The sequence below is a fragment of the Mesoplodon bidens genome (genome assembly GCF_964165515.1).
Source record: "Mesoplodon bidens genome assembly, chromosome: 5".
Lineage (NCBI taxonomy): Eukaryota > Metazoa > Chordata > Mammalia > Artiodactyla > Ziphiidae > Mesoplodon > Mesoplodon bidens.
The window spans coordinates 39,219,863-39,236,898 of NC_138161.1; the positions used below are offsets into that span (position 1 = coordinate 39,219,863).

Here is a 17,036-nt window from a genome sequence, read left to right on the forward strand (position 1 = left end):
TTCACTAGAGAGCAAAACCAAGTATTTCTTGATCATACTCTTATGTATGGAGAAGCTTGACTTTGCCGGCCCACTGAAATGATTGCCTTTGGATCCCTTGAAAATTGAACAAGTTACCTGCTCTACACTGAAGCAGATTAGATAGATTCCCTTAAGTTATTCCTAACCACATTCTCTATTTTCACAGCTTTTCCAGAATTAACCCATTATCTGGTAATTAGGAGTTAGGATACACTGAGTTCATGTTTACTTCATAAGTATTTACTTGAATGCTGTAGGCCAAATCAGCACATGGTGCTGAGTTTTACATCTCTATTTATACATCTTCTCAAAAAAATCTCATGAAAACATTTGATTATTTCTGTCAATTTTTTTTTTTCTGTTTCTGCCCCTTGACCCATTTCCTGCCACTACCCTCCTTAAGCCCAAGCTGTAAACTCTTGGGGTCCATGTAAATTCCAGGTGGTATGAATTCTCTTCCTTTACATCAGTGAGTCCCAGTCATCTATTATAATGATTGCAAAAGTGTTATCAGTCAATAAATGTGTTTACTAGGTGCTACTATGGTTGTAAACTGTTATGTATGCATATGATTATACAAAGTGATTACATAGTATTGTATTCTGTGTACATATACATACATACACACACATATATATATACATACACATATATATATGCATGCATACACACACACACATGGAGAGAATGTTTGTGTCCTACTGATTTTCTCAGGTCACCATCTGCCTTAGAATGTGAACTCTTATTGGTAGATACCATACCATTATTGGTTCTACATGACAATTGGAAAACTTTGATGGCTCAGAAAGTTTTCAACAGGCATATACAGTTGCTTTACTATTTTATTACCATTACTATTTATAGACATAGAAGTATCATTTACTTAGCATATGTTTAAACTAGTAAAATGGAATATATTTTTAAATAAGTTATTGAGTATAAAATTTCTAATTAATATAATAACTTAATAGAAAAACTGAAAATATATCTACAGCATCTAGAAAATAGGAAATATGACCAATCTCATTGACATTACAATTTGGTTTTCTTAGTTTCTGTTCATAAAACATTTCTCAAGTCTAATAGTTTTATGTAATTAACAACAATCTAAGGTATATATATTAAATTTATCCATCCAAATTAGCAAATGAGAATCTGGGGAATAATAGAAGACTAATATCCATTGCTATATTTTATTCCAATTATAGATTTAGGATATTTCTAAGATAGCTTCCTGGTTTAGTAACACAAACATAAATGTAACTTCAAACGATACCGGTATACTTTATTTACTGAGAACCTTTTATTCTGGTACTGTCTCTAAACTTTCATAATAATATATGATGGATACATCTAAGGGTTTGCATTTATTTTATAGTCTCTTCTAGAGGCATGAGTTTGAGTCCAATTTTTTTTTACAAAGTCTTGAAAACTCCCTATATTTATCAGTGTAAAAGTCATAAGCCTTACAGGTCTGTATGGAATACAGCAGAAGAAAAAGAAATTTATAAATTGGTAGTGAGTCATGAAGTTTGAAAAGATTCTTGACAGCAAAAGAAATATAGAATAAAGTAGTGTAAATATTTTACATGTAAGCTATCAGTGCTAGAAGCATAAAAACAGTGGAGAGAAAAATTCTTAATACAAAATAACAGTTATTTTGATACATATAATTAATTCTGTCTGTATAGAGTGGGGAAACATGGGAAAGAAATAATTATATAGATTACTTAATTCTCAAAATACAGTTGAATGAAGTAGTTAGAAGCTTAAAATAAACTTCTGTTTCATTTCTGCAGAAGCAGAATGGTTATTTCATAGAGGAAATTACTATGTTCCACATTTTAGAGACTAAATTTCATAAACCGAAATTATTTCAATGGTGCTTGTTTGCCTTGCACATACAAATAAAAATTTACTCACATAAGATAATCTCCTTCAATACAAACACCAATATATAACTGTGCTGTTTTATTCACTGTTACATGTAATCATATTATAGGAACACTGATGTCAAGAAATAAACCTAGATACTTGAATAATTTTAAATATTTTTTATTGTCAGAAATTTCAACCATCTATAAAAATAGAAAATATTATAAACAACATGCATTTCAAGATTATTTTAAAAGGAATTGCAGGAAACTGGTCATTTTTCATATTTAGTTTTGTGAAAAGATAATGACTTAAAAATATATTTACATTAAAAAATATATATATGTATATATATTTACAATACTATTATTCCACCTAAGTACTAACAACAATTCTTTAATATTGTGAAATATCCAGGGCTCAAATCAGGATCCAAAGTAGTCTGCACATGCCATTTGTTTGATATGTCTCTTAGGTTCCCCCTTCAATTGGTATTTTTTATTCCTGATATCTATTTGCTAAAGGAACCAAATACCAAAATTCCTTGTGTGTGGTTTCCCATATTCAAGGTTAGACTAATTGCATTGACAATGCATTTTTTTTTTTTGTTCCCTGTGTATACTGGACATTGGAAGTTCAATGGAGAGGCACAATTCTATCCAGATTTGATTATATTGCAGAAATACTTAAATGGTATTGTGTCCTTCCAGGAGAAGGTATGTAATTCCTGGAATTATCCCTTTTAATGATGTTAGCATTATGTATATACGTAGGCAGCTACATATAAGAACTTATTAAAGATTGTGGAACAGTGGTTTTTGAGTTCTATTATTTCCTCTTTATTTATTGGCTGGGGTATTTGTATTGGGAGAAATTTCCACTCATCAACTATTTGGTTACTCTTGGGTATATCTCTTTTAGCAAACATTTCTTTCTCAAGCATCATTTTTACACATTTTTCCTAGTGTGAAATTTGTGTGGTTATTAAGAAAGAAGAACTTGTGAAAGAAATTAAAGTCACGCTTTTTCAAGTTTTCAATTCTAACGAGCCTTAGAAGAAAATTCTCATGTTTAGATGATGTTAGTTGATAGCTAAGAAAGATGTTATTTTAAATAAAGCTCAAGTGATTAGTGAAAGAATGTTATTAACTTTGTACTGGGTAGTTGGAGAAGAAAGGAGGAAATGTAGGTGGTTATCTAGCCCTGAAATGCAATTATTTTAATTTCCATATCTTGAAAAGACTGTAATACCGTGGTAAGTGTCTGATAAATTAGATGTAGTAGTACTTCTTTTTAAAATCAGTGTGATTTCCTCCTTTGTAAAAAGGAATAAAACTCTCTTGATATTAATTAGCACTACATTGTTATACTGTATGTAATGATTGCATTTTGATATAGTGGATTTTAAAATATACATGTTCAGCATGGTGTTTTGGTTGTAATTTTGCTACCAAATAGCTTTGTAACCTAGAAAAAGTCACTTATCATCTCTGGTTCCCAGTTTTGCAATATTTTGGATCTCTTAGTTTCCACTGTATTTCTTCTAGGAAGTAGTGGCAATATATTCTCTCTTATTATTATAATTTGCACATGTCTATGAGTAACTTTCATATTTAAAAAAATTTTATTGTGCAGTGTCTATCAATGGCAATGGGTTTGTTTTGTTTTGTTTCATTATAGATTAAATTTGGGGCAGGAGGAACACAAAATATATCTGAGTATGAAGTTGCAGATGTCAGGAACCTCTGTCTCCTTGGAATGTCAGTACTTGCTAAGTTTATTGCTTCTCTATTAAGAAATGACAGTCCCTTATCTATAAATTTGTTTACGGGAGGAAGAGTAAACAACACTAGGCTAAAATACCAAAGTATTTCAAAAAAAGGCTACATAATATTAAAATAAAAAGATCCACAATGCTTTAGTATTAGCTTTCTGTGAATAAATTCCAGTAATGTCTTTGGTATTTCCAAAATGTTTTATTGCTAAATATCTTTTCAGCAAACACTTCTAAAGGCAACTACAAATCCAGTATGTTCTACATTATCCATACATTGCAAATACTAATAAAACATTTCACCATTTTGTTATGACATAAATCTTAAATTTAGGAGTAGAAATTAAAAGAACAGGGAAAATGTGGCTAGGTCATACAAATTATGAGGTAGGTAAAATTTATCTAATCTCCTCTGAGAATGCCCTCATGCCCTACTTATAGTCCCTGTACTTCATTTTGAGAAACACTGTTTTAGATTCACCAATTCTTTGCAGAATTATTAATGATACCTTTCAAATATACAGACACTTTAATAATTCAATGAACTAATTAACTAATTGGTGACATAATCAATTAATTATATTTTTACTTTTTAATCATCTGTATTGGAGTTTTCAGAGATAAACCTCATTAATATAATGCTTAACATTCACTAACTATTTAGCATTCATATGTAAATTGCTCTGGTATTTCTGTTATTATTCACATGATTTTTCTTCAAAACTTACATACATAAATTTTCACATTATTAATATCAGAATTATTAGCAGTTACAAATTTAATATTATAACTGATCATCTCTGGAAAAAAGTGTGAACAACTATAATGTTATAGTTATAACTTGCTGCCTTTATTATAAAGGTGAAGAAATGTTAATGTCATATCTAAAACTTTTCTCAGGTCAAAGTACCTTTACTTCCTTTCTTTTCATTTTAACTATGAACCGCTAAAATTGTATTTTTAAGATAATTTTCAGTCACTTTTGGGTGGTATGCAGTGTGCACTTTACAATTGACTTATAATTGGACTGTGCTGACAATGGAAAATCTTACAAGTATTGAACATGACATTTATGACAGTATTGCTGTCATCTTGGCTTCTTTTATGGAATATGCAGAGAATTATAATTGGGCTAACAAGCCTGGTAGCCTGGCTGCTTTCCAATTATATTAACCAGCCTAGTCTAGTATTAGCTGCCTGAACACACACAGAAACAGACATAGAGCTTTTGTTTTCCCTTCTAGTTTATTTTGGTATCTACCCAATAATCTAAGTAAAATCATCTACCATCATGTAATGTTTGAGAACTTTCAATAATTCATCTCCATCCCACTGAGAAATGTAAAGGTTGCCTTCTTTATTTTTATTTCACTAATTTTTAATAAAAAAGATGAATTTTTGTAAAAGATTACTTGTATCTGTTAACACATTTGATACTATTGTCTCAAAAATTTCTAAAGCTTTTGACAATTTTTCTTTGAATTTGTGCTAAAAATGTTAAGTTTTAAGTTTGAATTTTAAGTAAAATTTCTTTTCATGTGAACAATTTAATATGATACATTGAAATATTTTCTTTGAAATTGAGTGAAATAATATTTTTGCATAATCTAAAAATAAGTCAGCTTTGTGTAGTCTTAAAAACAACACAAAAGATGAAAATAATTCCTAATGATTAGAATTCTGAAATCTACTAAAATTCTACCAAGGAATTAAAAACTGAATTTTTAACTGAAAAACAAATATTAAGAAAAGTTAAATGAAACAGCTTGTGGTTTAAAAGATCCAAGGAGGTTGCAATATAGCAGTCATCTGGAGCACTAGATTCTGTACCTCTGTTTCTCTCCTTTTTTTTTTTTTGCTGGTTTTCTCTTATTTTAGAGCATTTAATATACTTGCATATTTTTATCCAAGCTTTCTCAACACTTCCATTAGCAATATCTAAGGTCTTCATCTTTGTCAGTGGTTTTCTGGATAGAAATATGAAAAAAAAACCCTGAGAATCTGCCCATCAGAAACAAAACACCAGTTCGGTATAAAAGGGATATGACACAGGATGTGTATTGCAGCATTGTTAATAGCAGTAAAAAAAACCAACCAAACAAGAAAACAAACCTAAAAGCAGCCTGATTTTCTATCAATAGGGAAATAGTCCCATACTTCATACACACTATAGAAAAATATACAGCTATTAAAATTAGTGAGTTAGAACTCGATGTATTAACCTGGAAAATGAGGGAAAAGCAGACTGCAAAGAACTGTGTATAGTATGATCCTGTTTATGGAAACAAAATACACAAAGTATATGTTATTGTTTTTTATAAGAATAGCAAAATATATTTTTGTAACATTAGCAAACTGTTAATATTGATTATTTCAGTAGCAGCCTTTGGAGAAGGATGAACTATTGTTTTTGTTTGTTTGTTTTGTTTGTTTGTTTGTTTTATCTATGTCACCTCTTATTTTTTGGCATTTGTCAATTTGTAATAACAATAAGCAAAAAATTGAAGTATTTAATTCATTAAGTAGGAGCAAAATTTCCTGGTAAAATGAGTTTTAAAGTTTAAGTTTTAATATTAAATATTTTAGGGACTCTAATGGGTGACAAATTTTGCCATGAACTGTTATATCACAGTAACAATATCACAAAAACATCTGGTAGTTTAATTTTAGGTCTTTGCTTTTTAAAAGAAAGTTAGTTTACATTATATTCATAACAGTATTGTGAACATTCTCCCTCTCCAACCACTTACCTTCATTTTAAAGCTGTGGAATAAACAGAGTTTGAATGGGTTTTTGTAAGGATTTAAGCAAGGTTTCTTGAAATAACTTTGCTTTTACTTAATAAGTTTTTATTTGAAAAAAAATTATTATTTAAAAGATATGATGTACATTTTTTATGAGCTAGCAGAAGATAAATAAAAGATAGTGCTTGTGATTGTGGATAAAAATGAAATTCTGTATGAGTAGTCTGGCATGTATCTAGACTTGCTAGAAATTCTTCTTTAGCTCTAAATAACTTGAAAGAAGAAAGTGTAAATTAAAAGTTTCCATTTTCAGTTCATAAGCACTCAGTCTAAAATCTAAATTAAACTTCACTGGGTTCAGTATGCAGGCTAGAGACTGCCTATTTCCCAGTTAGGGGATGGAGCTCTTCATCTTTGACATCACTTAGAGAATGAAAAAGCACACCTTCCTCTGTCAGTCTTCCTTTTTAAATATTTAAATCAAAATAGAACATATTACTTCAAAATGTTTGGGGTATCTAATTATGCATTTTGTCTAGAAGTTTTCCTTTGAGTAAAGAATTCTCCTGTCAGGACTGTTCTAATTTCCTCATTCAGTTTACTTCTGACCCAAAGTGTTTACCAATAGATATAATAAACTTAAATTTCTACTTCTTAATGAAAGTAATGTCATTTAAAGTAGTGGATTTTTCTAGTTTCATAGCTATGTGATCAACCAAGTACCAAATAGCTGAAGTTTAATGAATCATGCAATTTTGATTTGGCTTTATAGACCTGATATTCGCAATCCAGTTGGTGACTCGGTGTCATAAATCCCAATAGTGTAAGGTAGTATCTTAGAGCACAGATTTTAGGTTCAGACACACCTAGGATCAAATCCCAAATTTGCTTATTTCCAGCTGTCCCGTAGTCAGCAAGTAATGTAACTTTTCTAAGTTCCAGTTTTCACATCTGTGAGGCAATGATAACAAAACTTACTTCTTGAGGTGGTTAAGTGGAAGATGTATGGAAAGTACTCAACTCTCTCTGGCATTTAAGTGAGCACTCAGTAAATGCAAGTGAACGGCCCTTGTGATTTATCCAAACATTATGGATTACATTTTAATTGTTAAATAAAATGAAATATATTTAAACAATATATTAGTATTTTTAATTGAATTATTAACTAAAGTTTAGAGTTAAAAAAGACAAAGAGAAAGAAAGATACACAGTTCTTAAAAAGAATTTTGTGCCTTGTGGTGTTTGGCATTTGCACTCTGTGGCTCCTATCTGTTTTACTCTTTCTTTTTCAAAGACTTTAATCATATACTAACAAAATATAACCAATTGTCATTTACTTTGTTACAAGTCCTATTCACCTAAGGTGCATTGATGGTGTAATCATAAACGTATCATTTTAAACTTTAACTAATAGTGATAACATATCTCTTTTACTTATTAGAGACTCTGCTTCATAATCTAATATGTTTGTTCTCTTCTTCTTGTGCAATCTTGGTACCAGCGGCTGCTTCAAAGAATAAAGTTAAAGGTGAGCTATTGTCCATTCTGCATGATTTACCATGATTGTTTTCTGCTTAGTCTTGTGCGTCCCCTTAAAAGATAGAGCTAGTTCTGTTCGTGATAATACCAGTTCAGTGTGTAGATATTAGTTGTAAATTTCTACAAATACAAATATATATCATTTTAATTATTCAGTTTCTGATATATCTCTGTGTTTCCTTGATTATTTGTGAGTGTATTTTCTTGTTTTATTTCCCACTTTATTCCAAGTGGAATAAGGTGCTTTTATGCCTAACATTTTGCCTGTTGACCTTAGTTTCCCTGATAAAATTGTGAACTGGAAAAAAATACAGCATAAAATAAAGCTGATGGAAAGTCTCAAAATTGAACATGCCTTCATAGAATTATGTGAAAAGAAAATTTTATCCTTTATTAAACTCCAGTTTCTATTTATGGCTTTTTTTTAATCCATTTCCTAGTTGTATTAAGTTTCATTTGCTAGAATCCTGAAAATACATTTTCATGAGAGAGGATGTGCTTGTCTAATGTCAGAATGTCTCCCTGAAAGAAAAAGACTTTTGACTTGATGTGTCAAAGTCTTTATGGTTTTTAAAAGAATTCAAACGTGTGTGTGTGTGTGTGTGTGTGTGCGTGATGTGTATATATATATGATATCTATGATAGTGTCATAGGTTTATAGTTTATGTGTTTGAATTTCATGTTCTCTAGAACAATCTATATATTTTTAAATGTTTTCTCCTTATATAGCAAATATATATATACATATTTTTCTCTTTCATTTATTTTTATACAGCAACACTGTAATAACCTTATTGGTCATATATCTGTTATCTTCAGTTTCCTCATCTACAGAGTGTGAAAAACAATAAATAATTCAAAAGGTTGTTGTGAGGGTTAACTAAAATATGTAAAACAACAAGTAACCTTCCTGCCCTGCCTAATATCTTCATCTGTGTGCTCAGGAGAAATAACCAGGTGGTTTTGTCTTTCTCCATTTCTCATATTCAGTTCTACCACAAGGCCACCCTTCTCTGTTATTCCATCCCCTCCAGCCCTGCCCTCCCCCAGGCTGTAGTTTTACAGCTAGTTTTAACACTATACATAGATTTATGTTTGGAGTGTTAACTGATCCCTTTTTATAAGGCTAAACATTTAATGTGCAACTACTCTTTTCCTAGGAACGTATTTGTTTTATAAAACACTAAAAATATAAAAGATGAGATGGCAAATTTCTTGTTACCCTTTGTTTAATCCTCCACACTTAGCCTAGTCTCTTTTTCAATAAATGTGCTAGAATTAGCCAATTTTTGCCAATTTTTGACAGTAACTTTCTGTCTGTGGCCAAAAGAAATACACTCATGAAATAATTAAGAAATTACTTGACAATGAGTATATATTTATGAAATATATTTACATAATTAATGATTAAGATGTACAGTTTTAAGAATGAAGAATTAAGAACAGTGTACAATATAATGTGTTAATTGTGGGATATAGAACTTGAGTGTAAAGGGAGGTAGCAAGATTTACATATTGAGGTTGGAGTCCTTGTTTTCAGAGAATGCTTTATGTGGCAGGTGGGGCTTGAACTGATTGTTGAAGGATGGGTAGTGTATATAGAAAAAAGTAGTACATAGAAAAAGGAATTTGAAAGCATAAGTAAAGGTATAGAAGCAGGAATGAATATAGTTTATTTCATATAGTGAGGGCACCTTTTAAAAGAAGAAGACCTGTGTTTTATGAGAGTGGAGGAAGTTAAATTTGATGATGGAGTGATCATGAGTCATTACTGCATTCGATTACATAAAACCTCTCATAATAATCACATCTGTGTTCACTTTATAATTCTTGAAAACGATGGACAATAATTCAAATTACAATATACAGGTTACAAAGTATTAGTACAGGAAACCAATTCACCACTGAAGGATTATAGCCATACATTATATTATAGGTGTCTGCAAAAGCACATCAGGACTCAAGCTGACTAGGATTTTGCAATACAAGCATGTTTATGTGTCCAATTTAGGATGCCCACGTTGCCATCCCTGTTGTTCCACAACTATCCATTTTATTTGAATCTCTTTTTTTTCACTTGTGTACAAGCCTGCAGGGGGCTTTAGGACACAGTTCACCCTATGCCTGTAATTTTGCATCTACAAGGTGTTATAGAGACAAGAAATGACACTTTCTAAAATCAGCTATGCCTCAAGTAGAAATTGAAATTTTATTTCTAATGACTGAGACAGATGTATATTATGTAGACAATAGAGAGAAGTACCCAATACTTTTATTGTCCAATTTCTATGTCAAGGCAAATGGTCTTCAAACAGGAAAAAAACAAAAATAAATGGAAAAAAAATGTGGGTAAGAGGAAAATAAAACCCAAGATAATATAAGAACAGATTGCTTAAAAATACTAAATTTCTCCTGGCCCAAATAAAGTACATCCCAGGGAACCTGGGGAAGTTTTGTAGAGGATAATAGCTCATTCATTTATGTTTATGGAATCATGCAAATGTAGGGAGCTTCTGCAATATTGGAGAGAGATATGTGCTGCGATATTTGTTAAGGAGAAAGGATTACATTCGAGAAACCATAGACTGGTAAATTTGACATTACCTTCCCAGTAAAATTATTAAACTCTTAAACAATTTGTGAGTGCTTAGATTAAAAGTATTCTCTAGGAGTTAGTTAGCAGTTACTAGTAATGGCATAGAAAATTACCCTAATTTTCTCCCTCTCTTTTTTTTGAAATATTGATTATTACACCAGTGTCCAAGGGCAATATATAAACATGTACTATTTGAATTTCATCAAATCATGTAGTAACTCATTCCTTATTTTGTAGAAACTGTCCTTCTGAAGTTTGCCAATTATTCTTCAGTGGTCAAATCAAATGGTGGTTCCCCAATCCTCAAATTACTTGTTTTTCTGCTGAATATAATGTTTCTTTTGATTTTCCACTTCCCTTGTTTCAGTGTCTCTGTTACAGGTTTCATTTTCTTTTAACTCCTCTTTGCCTCTTTCTTTCCCTCTCCTCTCCTATCTTGTTCTGGAATATAGGTTTCATTCAGGTTAATCTTTGATCCCTAAAGAGATCCCTAAACATCACAGTGTTGCAGTCCTCCACTTCCTTTTTTGAGAGATGACCTTCACTTCCAACAAAATTTTAAAAGCAGCCATTTTGTGCATTATTGAGTACCCACAATGAACCTCCCTCACCGTTACTGAATGTTAAGAGAAAGACAAATGATTTGATCAAATTTGTCCCCTAGAAACTTAAAACTGAGAAGAGAGAAAGGAGCAACAGGAAGGAGGAGAGATAGGAAATAAATTTCGTTACACTTTGTGGCTGTGAATTTCGTATGTAGACTGAGTAGGAAGATGAATTAAGACTGAGAAATAAGAGAAGAATGAGCAGGAATGTAAAAGAGTAAGAGGTTAAGAGAGTGCCCTCATGGTGCTTAAGTCCCTTGTTCTAATAGAAGGTTCTCTTATATCCTTGCCCTTTGGGTCTTTGACACAGCTGTCTTTTCATTAAGCTTTCTAGATAGGTTTCTCTTGCTTGTAATCAAAGAGAACTGATTAGGGCTTCCCTGGTGGCGCAGTGGTTGAGAGTCCGCCTGCCGATGCAGGGGAAGCAGGTTCGTGCCCCGGTCCGGGAAGATCCCACATACCGCGGAGCGGCTGGGCCCGTGAGCCATGGCCACTGAGTCTGTGTGTGCGGAGCCTGTGCTCCACAATGGAAGAGGCCACAACAGTGAGAGGCCTGTGTACAGCAAAAAAAAAAAAAAAAAAAAAGAGAGAGAGAACTGATTAATATAATTGTTTCCTTTCTCTAAACTTTTCTGAGTTCATTTCAGTTATGACTTTTCTAGACTTGCTCTTACTACTAAGCTTGTATCTGACATTCCTGGCACCCTGATGAACATTTCTAACTGAATATTAAAAACCGAAACTCTTATTTTTCTTTGTAAATCTGAACTCTCAGGGTTTGTTATGTCTTCTCTTGAACAAATATTTACCTAATTTCTTAGTTTAAAAGATTGGAAATATCTTTAACTCCTCCATCTTAATGGCACCCATAACCAGTCAATTATCAAATTGTCCTAATTTTATGGGAATAAAATTATTGTCCTAATTATGTCCTAATTTTACTGTGGAATAGAAGCATTTCCATGGATCCCTCTTCTTCAAATCACTCATTCCTCAGAGCTTGCCTGAAGTAGTTCTAACTTGTCTTCTGATTGAATTCTCAACACTCTACAATCTATCCTACCTTCATACAACACAGTGAATTCATATATCTACACTCTATAATCTATCCTAAATTCAGATATCCATAAGATCATCAATGCTTTGCCACTTAGAGATAGAGAAAAAGGTAACCTAGAGTATTCCTAAAATTTCTTTGTATAAAGTGATTTTATTTCACTCTATTACAAATGTATAAACTAAATGTATCTTACTGATTAATATTGTTCAAGAATCATACACAATTTCTAAATAGCTTTAATGTAGTAAATATATTTTTATTGTTCAATCTGATTTGTAGGCTTTATTATTTATTCAAAATTTGACAACTATAATAGAGATAACATTTTATGCCATTTCTAGAATACCAGCCTTTAGCTACTCCTTTCAATCAGATGATCATAATTTAGTGCTCAAGTAAAAATTAACACAATTATTCTCACATTATATAAGAATTTAAAGATAATGCAGGACACTCAGCAGTCTAAACTGAGATATATGTGGTATGAGAAGAATCAATATTTCAGTTTACTGTATTTAAGTAATAGTCATACATAATATCATTAAATAACTTATTTTTTTAGGTATAAATATTAAAAGTCTGCTGTTCAACCAAAATATGAAATTTAGTATACCAGGTTTCCCATCATGTTACATCTTTTAAGGGTGAATTGAAAGGCACATAAGAAATTGAAATTGAGGCATTGCTTCAAACTGTTCTGAGATTTTATCTTAAGTGGGGAACTGATGTTTCAGTTTATACTATATAATATACACTGTATATTAAGAAATTCCATTCTGTAGTCAGAACTGCATGGGTCAAATCCTGGTTTTTCAACTTTCTTGATTTGAACACCTGGATAATTTGATTATGTTCACTCAACATTCAGCTGTAGTGACATTTATATGTGATAATGTGTAAAAGGATATTAACCTAACAGATGGCACATAGTAAACACTCAGTAAATTTTATCTATTATTATTGTTATTGTCAGCATTACTATTATTTAAATAATGTCTGTAGAAAATAAAATGAAAAACCATGTAGTTAAAGACAAGTCCCAGAACTAAAACTTTTCTGAGTATGAACTGTATTTCATCTTCATGGTGGCATTCATATGTTTATATTTATTCTAACATTAAAATAAACACATATAATTTAATGTGAAGGATCCACTAGATATATGTATTTTTTCTTTCTTCACATTTAAATATTAAAATCCAAAATGTATAAATGGTATCATTAAAGAATTTAAACTCAATATCAAAAGAAAGAGAAAAATTAGAAAAACTGTGTCAGATAGAGGTTTATATAGTACTTAAAATGTAAAAATTACTTGCTTTTATTATCAGTGAAGAAATTGAGGAATAAGGCTATATATAACTTTTGTGGAACACATCCCTTAACTCCTTTTCTTGAAGTTATGTTTGGATTTTAATTTTAAAAATGTAAGGAATTATTCAAACTCTTGCATTAATAGCTATAAAATCTTCATCAAAAATAACTTGAGACAATTATTGGAGCTTATGTTTGTTTCTCCCACATTAGGCTCAGCTAAGGAAATATGCTGGGAATGTTAGAAATATGTAAGGGAATTTAAAAGCATGGTATGTTTCTATAACATATTCACTAAGGGTTCTAGGTGAAAGGCCCTGAGGTGGTACCTTTTAGAAGATTAAGATAGCTTTCTTTTTTTTTTTTAATTTATTTTATTGAAGTATAGTTGATTTACAATGTTGTGTTAATTCCCACTGTATAGCAAAGTGATTCAGTTATACATATATATACATTCTTTTTCATATTCTTTTCCATTATGGTTTATCACAGGATATTGAATATAGTTACCTGTGCTATACAGTAGGACCTTATTTTTCATTCATTTTATATATAATAGTTTGCATCTGCTAATCCCAAACTCCCAGTCAATTTCTCCCCCACCCCCCTTCCCACTTGGCAACCATAGGTCTGTTCTCTATGTCTGTCTGTTTCTGTCTTGTAGATAAGTTCATTTGTGCCATATTTTAGATTCCACGTGTAGTGATATCATATGGTATATGGCTTTCTCTTTCTTACTTACTTCACTTAGTATAATAACGCCTAGGTTCATCCATGCTGCTGCAAATAGCATTATTTCATTCTTTTTTATGGCTGAGTAGTATTCCATTTGTGTGTGTGTGTGTGTGTGTGTGTGTGCACCACATCTTCTTTATCCATTCATCTGTCAATGGACATTTAGGCTGTTTCCATGTCTTGGCTATTGTAAATACTGCTGCAATGAACACTGGGGTGCATGTATCTTTTAGAATTAGCGCTTTCTACAGATATATGCCCAGGAGTGGGATGGCAGGATCATATGGCAGCTGTATTCTTAGTTTTTTGAGGAACTATTCTTCATAGTGGCTGCACCAGTTTACATTCCAATCAACAGTGTACGAAGGTTTCCTTTTCTCCACACCCTCTACAACATTTGTTATTTGTGAACTTTTTTTATTTTTTTAACATTTTTATTGGAGTATAATTGCTTTACAATGGTGTGTTAGTTTCTGCTTTATAACAAAGTGAATCAGTTATACATATACATACGTTCTCATATCACTTCCCTCTGCATCTCTCTCCCTCCCAACCTCCCTATCCCACCCTTCTAGGTGGTCACAAAGCACTAAGCTGATCTCCCTGTGATATGCGGCTGCTTTGCACTAGCTATCTATTTTACGTTTGGTAGTGTATATATGTCCATGCCACTCTCTCACTTTTTCCCAGCTTACCCTTCCCCCTCCCCATATCCTCAAGTCCATTCTCTAGTAGGTCTGTGTCTTTATTCACGTCTTACCCCTAGGTTCTTCATGACATTTTTTTTCTTAGATTCCTTAGACAAATGGTATTTATCTTTCTCTTTCTAACTTACTTCACTCTGTATGACAGACTCTAGGTCCATCCACCTCACTACAAATAACTCAATTTCATTTCTATTTATGGCTGAGTAATATTCCATTGTATATATGTGCCACATCTTCTTTATCCATTAATCCAATGATGGACACTTAGGTTGCTTCCATCTCCTGGCTATTGTAAATAGAGCTGCAATGAACATTTTGGTACATGACTCTTTTTGAATTATGGTTTTCTCAGGGTATATGCCTAGTAGTGGGATTTCTGGGTCATATGGTAGTTCTATTTGCACTTTTCTAAGGAACCTCCATACTGTTCTCCATAGTGGTTGTACCAATTCACATTCCCACCAGCAGTGCAAGAGTGTTCCCTTTTTTCCAGACCCTCTCCAGCATTTATTGTTTCTAGATTTTTTGATGATGCCCATTCAGACCGGTGTGAGATGATATCTCATTTTAGTTTTGGTTTGCATTTCTCTAATGATTAATGATGTTAAGCGTTCTTTCATGTGTTTGTTGGCAATCTGTATATCTTCTTTGGAGAAATGTCTGTTTACGTCTTCTGCCCATGTTTAGATTGGGTTGTTTCTTTTTTTGTTATTCAGCTGCATAAGCTGCTTGTAAATTTTGGAGATTAATCCTTTGTCAGTTGCTTCATTTGCAAATATTTTCTCCCATTCTGAGGGTTGTCTTTTCATCTTGTTTATGGTTTCCTTTGCTGTACAAAAGCTTTTAAGTTTCTTTAGGTCCCATTTTTTTATTTTGTTTTTATTTCCATTTCTCTAGGAGGTGGGTCAAAAAGGATCTTTCTGTGATTTATGTCATAAAGTGTTCTACCTATGTCTTCCTCTAAGAGTTTGATAGTTTCTGGCCTTACATTTAGGTCTTTAATCCATTTTGAGCTTATTTTTGTGTATGGTGATAGGGAGTGTTCTAATCTCATACTTTTACATGTACCTGTCCAGTTTTCCCAGCACCACTTACTGAAGAGGCTGTCCTTTCTCCACGGTACATTCCTGCCTCCTTTATCAAAGATAAGGTGATCATATGTGCTTGGGTTTATCTCTGGGCTTTCTAACCTGTTCCATTGATCTATATTTCTGTTTTTGTGCCAGTACCATACTGTCTTGATTACTGTAGCTTTGTACTATAGTGTGAAGTCAGGGAGCCTGATTCCTCCAGCTCCATTTTTCTCACTCAAGATTGCTTTGGCTATTCGGGGTCTTCTGTGTTTCCATAAAAATTGTGAAATTTTCTGTTCTACTTCTGTGAAAAATGCCAGTGGTAGTTTGATAGGGATTTCATTGACGCTGTAGATTGCTTTGGGTAGTTGTGTCATTTTCACAATGTTGATTCTTCCAATCCAAGAAAATGGTATATCTCTCCATCTATTTGTATCATCTTTAATTTCTTTCATCAGTGTCTTATAATTTTCTGCATACAGGTCTTTTGTCTCCTTAGATAGGTTTATTCCTAGATGTTTTATTCTTTTTGTTGCGATGGTAAATGGGAGTGTTTTCTTAATTTCATTTTCAGATTTTTCATCATTAGTGTATAGGAATGCCAGAGATTTCTGTGCATTAATTTTGTATCCTACTACTTTACTGAAGTCATTGATTAGGTCTAGTAGTTTTCTGGTAGCATATTTAGGATTCTCTATGTATAGTATCATGTCATCTGCAAACAGTGACAGCTTTACTTCTTCTTTTCCAATTTGGATTCCTTTTATTTCATTTTCTTCTGTGATTGCTGTGGCTAAAACTTCCAAAATGATGTTGAATAAGAGTGGTGAGAGTGGGCAGCCTTGTCTTGTTCCTGATCTTAGTGGAAATAGTTTCAGTTTTTCACCATTGAGGATGATGTTGGCTGTGGGTTTGTCATATATGGCCTTTATTATGTTGAGGAAATTCCCTCTGTGCCTACTTTCTGCAGGGTTTTTATCATAAATGGGTGTT

The 17,036-nt window shown here is 32.2% G+C and overlaps 1 protein-coding gene across 7 annotated transcripts in view; it reads left to right on the forward strand.

Annotated features, from left to right (window-relative positions):
- The window catches only part of CADM2 (cell adhesion molecule 2), a gene marked incomplete at both ends in the record, with an annotated part of 1,085,551 nt that overhangs the window by 751,131 nt on the left and 317,384 nt on the right, over positions 1-17,036 (forward strand). For 5 of the 7 annotated variants that reach the window (XM_081235460.1, XM_081235462.1, XM_081235464.1 and 2 more), the window contains one exon: positions 7,916-7,942. The exons of the other annotated variants lie outside the window; for them this stretch is intronic. In XM_081235460.1, the coding sequence (XP_081091586.1) occupies positions 7,916-7,942 (27 nt within the window). The remainder of the gene's footprint in view (positions 1-7,915; positions 7,943-17,036) is intronic. 7 annotated transcript variants of the gene reach the window in all.